The sequence below is a fragment of the Bos mutus genome, unplaced genomic scaffold (assembly GCF_027580195.1).
Source record: "Bos mutus isolate GX-2022 unplaced genomic scaffold, NWIPB_WYAK_1.1 CTG238, whole genome shotgun sequence".
Taxonomy (NCBI): Eukaryota; Metazoa; Chordata; class Mammalia; order Artiodactyla; family Bovidae; genus Bos; species Bos mutus.
The window spans coordinates 61,824-71,733 of record NW_027219746.1 but is presented as its reverse complement, the minus strand read 5'-3'; the positions used below and the strand labels follow the sequence as shown (position 1 = coordinate 71,733).

The following is a 9,910-nucleotide window of genomic DNA, read 5'->3' as shown; positions in this document are numbered from 1 at the left end:
TTGCTTCTGTTTTGTTTCGAAAGTTTTATGGTTTTAGCTTCTTCATTTAGATCTTTAATCCATTTTTTGTTTTTGGATATAATGTGAATTGAAATCTAACTTCACTCTTCTACATGTGGATATCCAGTTGTCTCATTACCACTTATGAAACAGCTTATACTTTCTCCAATTGAATGGACTTGTCACTCTTGTCAAAAATTAATTGGCCATTAAAAAAATTTCTGGATTCTAAATTCTATTCCATTTATCTATATATCTATCCTTATGTCAGTAGTACACTCTTCTGATTACTATAAATTTATAGGATTTTGAAATAAAAAAATGTGAGTCTTTTTTTACTTTGTTTTCCCTTCAAAATTTTTTTTAACCTATTTGGGATTTCAAAAATTTCATAAGAATTTTTGTTAGCTTATCCATTTCAGGAAAATGGATTGTTCTTTTTTTGAAAGGAATCACATTGAATTTGTAGACTGCTTTGGGAATTATTGCCACTATAAGAATATAGATCTTCTAATTCATGAGCATGGGGTATCTTTCCATTTATTTAGGTCTTATTTCATTACTTTCAATAGTTTTGTAATTTTCAGTGTATGAATATTGAACTTCCTTGGATAACTTTATTCCTAAGTATTCTGCTCTTTATCATGCTTTTGTGCATAGAATAGTTTTCTTAATTTCATTTTTGGATTCCTCATTGCTAGTATACAAAAATACAACAGAATTTGGATGGCTATCTTGTGTCTTGCAGTTTGCCAAGTTAGTTCATCTATTAGCTCTAGTAGCCTTCTTGCATGGAGAAGGCGATGGCACCCCACTCCAGTACTCTTGCCTGGAAAATCCCATGGACGGAGGAGCCTGGTGGGCTGCAGTCCATGGGGTAGCCAAGAGTCAGACATGACTGAGCAACTTCCCTTTCACTTTTCACTTTCATGCATTGGAGAAGGAAATGGCAATCCACTCCAGTGTTCTTGCCTGGAGAATCCCAGGGACGGGGGAGCCTGGTGGGCTGCCATCTATGGGGTCACACAGAGTCGGATACGACTGAAGTGACTTAGCAGCAGCAGCAGCAGCCTTCTTGCATACTCTTTGGGATTTATTATATATGATGTGCATAGTTGCTCAGTTGTGTCCAACTCTTTGTGACCCCATGGACTGTACAGCCCACCAGGTTCCTCTGTCCATGGGGATTCTCCAGGCAAGAATTCTGGAGTGGATTGCCATGCCCCCCTCCAGGGGATTTTCCCAACCCAAGGATTGAACCCAGATCTCCTGCATTGCAGGCGGATTCTTTACCATCTGAGCCACCAGAGAAGCCCATATAGTGTCACATCATCTGCAAATAAAGATACTTTTTTTCCAATTTGGATTTGATTAATGTCTTTTTCTTGCTTAATTTCCCTGGCTAGAACATTCAGTAAAATATTGATGAAAGCAGGCAACCTTGTCTTGTTTCTGATATTACATGGAAAGATTTCAATCCTTCACTGTTGAGTATAATTTAGTTTTGAGTTTCTTATAAATGTCCTTTATCATGTAAGACAACCCTCTTATATTCTTAGTTTGTTGAGTGTTTGTATTATAAAACAATGTTGGAATTTGTCAAATACTTTCTTTTGTATTGAGACAGTGTGTTTACCTTTCTTATATTAATGTAACATATAATGTACATATTAATATATGTATATAATGTAATCTATATGACATTACTTGATTTTCATGTATTGAATCACTCTTTCATTTCGTGGACAAATCCTATTTCATCATGATGTAAAATCCTTTCAATATGCTGCTAGTTTAGTTTGGTAGCATTTTGTTGAGAATTTTTACATCAGTATTCAACAGGACTTTCAAGATGATTATGTGTTTCTGGCGTACACTGGTAAATAAACAAACAAGTAAAATTATGTACATGCTATATGACCTAACACTTCCACTGCTTTGTATTACTGTAGAGATATACGTACACGCATGCTCAAAAATGCATAGATGGATTTTTACTGTGAAAATTGTTTGTAAGAGTCAAAATATTGGAAATAACCCAGGTCATCAGGAGGGAAAGATAAAATAAACTATGCTCTAACAAAACTACATAGTCATTAAAAAGGATGAGATTCTTTTTTGAAGCATCTCTAGGAATATTTTTAAGTAAAAACAGTAGGGCAGTAAATGTAATTTTATAACATTAAGCTAAAATGTATACTGAAATATATGAATTTCTAGATGGATAGCTGTCAAACTGATAAGTGTTTGTGGAGAAGGGATTGAAATTGGGTTAAGGTGTAGTTAAAGCAGTATATTAAGATTAACGAGGCTATCTCACTGACTTTGTCAAGATGTTAAGATGTGGCTGCTCAGTCATGTTGACTCTGTGACAGCATGGACTATTGCTCACTAGCCTCCTCTGCCCATGGGATTAGGCAAGAATACTGGAGTGAGTTGCCATTTCCTCCTCCAGGGGATCTTCCTGACTCACTGACTTTAAAATGGTTTATTATTCCTTCCTGTCAGTTCATGAGAGTTATTGGCTCTCCAGCTTGGCTCTCCTCCACTGATTGTTTCGGTATCTAGCCTGCATTCATCTCACAGTTTTATGTGATCCAGATGGCACACATGGTTTCCAAGGTTACTGAAAGGAGTGTGGAGAGATCACCCTGCATTGTTTATAAGCCTTAGATGTGTCTTATATTACATTCGATGGCCCCAACATATGTGCAAGGAAAGCTGGAAAAAGTAAAAGAACACGAATTTTTTTTTTTTCTTTTTGGCCTTGCTACTCACCTTGCTGGATCTTAGTTCCCCCACCAGGGACTGAACCCCAATTCCTCACAGGAAAAGTGCAGAGTCCTAACCACTGGACCACCAGAGAATTCCCAGAACATGTACTTTCTGATCAAGCAGTTTTACTTTCCAGAATCTATTCTACAGAAATAAAAGCACCAGTAGTTTGAATATATGTACAAGCATGCTCATGGCAGGTAGCAATTCTTTTAGTGGGCAAAATATAGAAATAGCTTGAATGCTAATCAATAGGGGAATAGTTTGAATAGCGTAAATTATATTTATACTATAGAAAATAGATTCATTGCATTTGTATTCACTGACCTTTGGAACATCCTATAAGACTTCCAAGCTGAAATGAAGGGACACAAGGTAAATGCATAACTCAAAGTCATATGAAGACTTAAACAACAATGGTAGAGATAGCTACCTAGCTAAATACAAAAGCAAATAGTTTTGCATATTTGGTTTATAACGTCTCTTTTTCTTCTATATGACTTAAAAGACAAATGCACAAAACAATAACTGTAAAGTTAATGTTCATACATAACCATAGACTCAGTTTCAGGTGAGCTGTACAGGAGTCTTCTTATAATCAGAGAGCCTACTAGTTTATAATTCATAATTAAGAGCTCCTGAAAGTCATAATGTAACATAATATTTAGCTAAAATACAAAACAGAAATATATAAATTTTTAGATAGATATCCACAAAGCTGATAAATGTTTAATTGTGGGAAGGAAATTGGAATTGAATGTGTGGTTAAAGGAAATTATATTAAGGTGAACTAGGTAATTCATTACTTGTGACAATAGCAACATAAAGATATATAATGTCTTTACTCAGCAATATTCACCATAAGAATCTCATTCTTGGCTGATTCATGTCAATGTATGGCAAAAACCACTACAATATTTTAAAGTAATTAGCCTCCAATTAAAATTAAAAAAAAAATCTCATTTTTTTAACTACCATGTACTTTTCTTAGTATATAGCTAGACCACAGTTTATTTGACCTTTTCCTTTTGATGAGTTAGCTATTTCTAATATATTGGCTTTTACAATGTCACAATAAACATCCATCTAAGCATTCTGTGTATATATCATATATCTCAGATATATATCTCTATTATAATACAAAGCAATGGAATTTTATGTAATATGGTATGTACATATTTTTACAGATTTGTTTATTTTTTCCTTTCCATTTGCAAAAGCTATTGGGGCATTAGAGATATTTTCCTGTTATCTGTCATGCTATTGCAAATATTTTTCTTCCAGGCTATTTCTTGTTTTTAGATATTTATATTTTTTTCCTTGACAACCTCTGGATTTTCTTTTATGCTTAAGAAGATAATCACAACACAAGACTATATAAATTTTTCTTAATTTTCATTTCAGTATTTTATTTGTATTTTTCACATTTTCATCTTTAATCTACCTGGGATGTATTTTTGTGTATGTGGCTAGTAGGAATCTATGTTCATTTCCTTTTAATTCGATAGTTCATGTAGTTGATTCTTAGGTTAAAAAAGCTCCCTGAAAATGTATGACATCTTTAAATAAAAATACTTATAGCTAAAAATTTGCTCACTGCTCTGATTCTTTCTTTCTTTTTTTGATTATTTCTTTAGGACAAAGTCTAAGCAGTAGAATTTGTGAGACATGGAGCATGCGAAGTATAGAGCTTTTGATACTTACTGTGAATGGAAGCAAAAAAAAAATGGATATAGCAATTTACTTTCTCAATGAGTATGAAAATGCCTACATATTCAATAAAGCTGAGTATTGTAAGTAAACACTTGTCTATTTAATAGAGATAGCAACTTGTTTTTATTTTATTCATTTTCCATTTTTCTTCTTGCCTTCTACTAAGGGTGAACAATGCTTATTCTCCACATAGATTTACTTGGTGTGTACCCTCAATTTTCCAGCTATGGTAACAACCATTTTGACTTTCAAGAGCCCTTAATTATGAAGGATAAATGATTAGGCTCTTTGGTTATAAGGAAACTGCTTCTGCACTGCTCAGTTGAAACAGGTTCTATAGTGAGAGTTTTTGAAGCAGTTTTGGAGAACATAATTTCATGGGAACTCCCAAAATGAAGATTCCAAGGCCATATGTACAGAGATTCTGATTTTGTACAAGGATGTGTGTGTGTGTGTATGGGGAGATATTTGTAAAAAATGTGTGTTTGTAACAAGTACTCTACATGATTATAATGTCAGGAGTTGATTTTTTGAGAGACATCAATTATACAATGTTATAATAGTTTTGTAGGTTGAATTTGGGGAATAACCGCTTTCCTGTTGCGTTCCTTTCGAAAATAAACGTTACAGTTTCTAAAGAAATATATTATTCCCAACTTTAAGCTATCAGAGGTAGAACTAGGCCAGTTCAGTTCAGTTGCTCAGTCATGTCTGACTCTTCGAGACCCCATGAATTGCAGCACGCCAGGCCTCCCTGTCCATCACCAACTCCTGGAGTTCACTCAAACTCATGTCCATTGAGTCAGTGATGCCATCCAGACATCTCATCCTCTGGCGTCCCCTTCTCCTCCTGCTCCCAATCTCTCCCAGCATCAGGGTCTTTTCCAATGAGTCAACTTTTCACATGAGGTGGCCAAAGTACTGGAGTTTCAGCCTCAGCATCAGTCCTTCCAAAGAACACCCAGGACTGATCTCCTTCAGAATGGACTGGTTGGATCTCCTTGCAGTCCAAGGGACTCTCAAGAGTCTTCTCCAACACCACAGTTCAAAAGCATCAATTCTTTGGCACTCAGCTTTCTTCACAGTCCAACTCTCACATACATACATGACCATTGGAAAAACCATAAACTTGACTAGACAGACCTTTGTTGGCAAAGTAATATCTCTACTTTTTAATATGCTATTGAGGTTGGTCATAACTTTCCTTACAAGCAATAAGTGTCTTTTAAATTCATGGCTGCAATCTATTTCTGCTTTATTGACTATGCCAAAGCCTTTGACTGTGTGGATCACAATAAACTGTGGAAAATTCTGAAAGAGATGGGAATACCAGACCACCTGACCTGCCTCTTGAGAAACCTGTATGCAGGTCAGGAAGCAACAGTTAGAACTGGACATGGAACAACAGACTGGTTCCAAATAGGAAAAGGAGTACGTCAAGGCTGTATATTGTCACCCTGCTTATTTAACTTCTATGCAGAGTACATCATGAGAAATGCTGGACTGGAAGAAACACAAGCTGGAATCAAGATTGCCGGGAGAAATATCAATAACCTCAGATATGCAGATGACACCACCCTTATGGCAGAAAGTGAAGAGGAACTCAAAAGCCTCTTGATGGAAGTGAAAGAGGAGAGTGAAAAAGTTGGCTTAAAGCTCAACATTCAGAAAACTAAGATCATGGCATCTGGTCCCATCACTTAATGGCAAATAGATGGGGAAACAGGGGAAACAGTGTCAGACTTTATTTTTTGGGCTCCAAAAAACTAGGCCAGGAACACTATAATTCTAATTAAGTAAACATTTATTAAGTACCCACTATGCATAAGTCACAGCAGTAATCAATAGAAATATAATGAAATATAATAGCCTTTACTTGAAAATGCAAAATGCTAAGTCCAGTTAAGAAATAATGCTTAAGTATACATACATATATACTGTGTGCACATGTGCTAAGTCACTTCAGTCATGTACGGACTCTTTGTTCACCAGGCTCCTCTGTCCATGGGATTCTCCAGGCAAGAATCCTGGAGTGGGTTGCCATTTCCTACTCCAAGGTCTGTTATTAGGAGTTTGTTGTTTCATTGCCCTTCAAAGGTGATTGACAATTTCTTTTATCGTGTCTGTTTATTTTAGTTTTTTGTGACACAAGTAATCCACACATACACACACACATATATATAATTCATTTTGGAAAATGAGAAGATGCAGATAGGTAAAAAAATAAAATAAAATACAGATAACACAGTGATTCACTGTTAACCTTTTGTTATATAATAATTCAGACGTTTTTGGTATTATGACATATATAAATGTACATATAAGATATACGTAGGTATATCTATATATATCATTTTTTCAACATATTATTTTCACTTTACAATATACAATGAGCATCTTCACATGCAAGCAAATGAAACAACTCTATTAAATGAGTGAGATCAGGTCAAAAGATGAAATGATGGTAACAAGAGTCACATGTAAAACATTGAAGGATTGGAATAAAATAGTAGCAAATATTTCACAAGAAAACGCAGACAAAAGGAACCAATGCTGCAATATTAATAACAGAAAATAGTCGAATTCTGGGGAGAAGTGCATTAAATGGGATATGGATGGTCCCGAAAATGCTTACGGTTAGAAAGCAGAGCCCTAAATTTCTTTCTCAGACCCCTTATCTCTTCTAAACACCTTTCCATCCCGTCTCCCTCTCTTGTCATTCCTTCATCCTTAAAATGCCTAAAGTCTATGTCCTCTTTAAATTCCTCTAGAGACTGAAGCAGCCTTTGCCTAAAATTCCCTTCTGTTTGCTGGCGTTGGAACTCTCCATAGGAGCGCTCTTCCTGTCTCTTTGGCACGTTGCACTTGGGTGTTCCTTCATTTTCTTTGCAGGATTTTTGCATGATGTAGTGATTTCCTGCTTAGGTCCAGGGAGAAAATGTAAGTAAGATTGCTTCACTTCTTTTGATTCAACCTTGTCAGTTTCTCTTTGAAGCTGGTTACTCGCCTGATTCCTTACCCCTACCACACTGGTCCAGCCCTCCTGAAATTCGAGATGCCGCCCGTTCCTCTCCCACCCCTTCTCCACCTCCTTTCTCCTCCTTCAGCAACCCACCATTTCTCCAGCAGACAAGGTTAAATGGCCTCTCTGATGGGCGGGAGAAGGGGAGCGGACAGGGAGGTGAGCTACGAGGCCACAAATTTAACCCAGCTCTCGACCTTTCCAACACCCTCCCTGAGAGACTGCTGAGTGCCTGCCTCACACTGACCAGAGACGGTTTGGGATAGTTTCCTTCTCTTTTTCTTGCCTCGAGAGATCTGTGAACACAGACCCTCAGACCCGCTGGCAGAAAGGAAGGAGGGGGGAGGAGAGAGTTCTATATTATCTTGAATCCAGGATCCTCACCACTGTTGTTACCCCAAATTTCCTACCTCCTGTTTCCCTTCCTGGTCCCATCCTTTCCTACTGGATCTCTGTGCCGCCCCCACCTCACATCCCTCACCCTCGGGCCTAGTCCTATGAGGACCACTTTCCCCTCACTCCCCACTTCACTGGATCCCTTGACCAGCAGTCAATGAGATGAACTATTTTCAAATTCTCTAAATTTATCTGTCTCCACCTCAGGATTCCAGCCTTTCTCCACACACCAGCCCACACCTCATTTCCTTCAATGGAGTTGGGGAAAGAAAAGAAGAAAAAAGGGAAATCTTACCAGTGTGAGGGAAGCTGATTATTTCTAAACTACCACTAAATTTCTGGGTGTCTCTCAAGAGACTTCCACCTACTCCAGCCCCACCCTCCTTCAGAAATACAATTATCTTCACGGGGGTTGGGGAAAGCAGTCCTAGACCTTCTCCAGTAGTAGATTCAGCCACTACCACCCCAAGAGTTCCAGTGGTTCCCTCACACCAACCTGCTGGGATTTAGATTTTATGTCCTCTTTCTCTTGGTCACAAGCAGGAACACCTGCAGGGCAGTAAGGAGCTGGTAGCCAGAGGAGAAAGAATCCCAGAAATACAGGGACTTCACACCAGCTCCTGATCACGTGAGGATTATGTCATCCTCCAACTCTGGTCCCCACTTTCCTCTCCCACCAGCTGTGCTGGAGAAGTGGAGCAGCTTACCAACCTCCCCCCACCCCCACCAGGCCCTGTCATTCATTTTTGTCACTGCTAATTCCAGAGGTCAAAAGGGGCCCCTTCTCCCTGTAGTTGGAATTTGCCTCTCTCTGATTACCATAGTCATATTAACAATTGTTACTTTTTAAATGGTTGTGTTGGAGAGAGAAGACGATTCATTCTCTTCTAAACTACAAGAACAGAAAGGTAGCAGTCTTCCTTTCACCTGCCCTCTCCTCAGTCACTAACAGCCATCATTTTCCTTGCACTTCAATTCTTGCAACCAAATTGGAGGGGATGGGGTAAATTAAGGAAGGAAGTAATGATTGGGATCGTGGTTTGTACTTTTGTTCTGATAATTTCCTATTCTTCCCCCCATAAACATATATTCCTTTAATAATCAGAAATACAGTAACAATACATGCATTTATAAAAAAGATTCACGATAAGAGGATAAAAAGACCCAGCCATCTGTTTCTGTTGCTGAGTCATAAGAAATGTAGACTCTCCAACCAGATACATTTTTGGAAGTTTAAAATGTACAGAACAACTAGAGGCTACACTTTTGAGGCACTCCTGAGTATGTGGAGGCCTTTTCATTAGGCGAGCTCCTGATTCCATAATGCTACACACCTTGTCCTTAGATTTTCAGATCTCAAAAGTCAGTCATAGAATTTTACTACTTTGATCTCAGTATCATGCCTTTTCTCTCCCAGTTTGTACCATGCCCTTTTATCTCCCTTAATACTGTGTTTAAAAGATCCCACCTTTCCTCGGCACTCTTATTTAGAATCCAATAGATTTTCATTTCTCCCACACATCTCTATCTTATTTATGTTTCTTTAGACCTTACTCTGGAGAAAGAAATGGCAACCCACTCCAGTATTCTTGCCTGGAAAATCCCATGGACAGAAGAGCCTGACGGGCTATAGTCCATGGGACACAAAACAGTCAGACACGACTTAATGACTAAACAACAACAACAAAGACCTTACTCCGTCACATTGGGGAATTAGAAGCACTAACAGAAATTGGCCCCATTTAGTCAATTATCACACAAAAGCTTTTGTTGCTAAGACTTTTGGTAGTAATCAGTGAATCTGTTGTTGATTGGTTAGCTTGAAATATATGCAACAGAAAGAGAGATGTGTTCTTTTTTTTAATGTTTATTTACTTATTTATTTATTTTTGGCTATGCTGTGCAGCTTGTGGGATTTTAGTTCCCTGACCAGGGATTGAACCTGGGTCCTCCCAGGCAGTGAGAGCATGGAGTCCTAACCACTGGAACACCAGGGAATTCTCA

The 9,910-nt window shown here is 37.9% G+C and overlaps 1 protein-coding gene across 1 annotated transcript; it reads right to left on the bottom strand.

Moving 5' to 3' along the window:
- Nucleotides 1-7,088: 7,088 nt before the first annotated feature.
- TCEAL7 (transcription elongation factor A like 7) lies at nt 7,089-7,391 on the bottom strand. Its single transcript, XM_005910957.1, has one exon. The coding sequence runs from the start codon at nt 7,389-7,391 to the stop codon at nt 7,089-7,091; it is 303 nt and encodes a 100-aa protein (XP_005911019.1).
- Between the last annotated feature and the right edge of the window lie 2,519 nt (nt 7,392-9,910).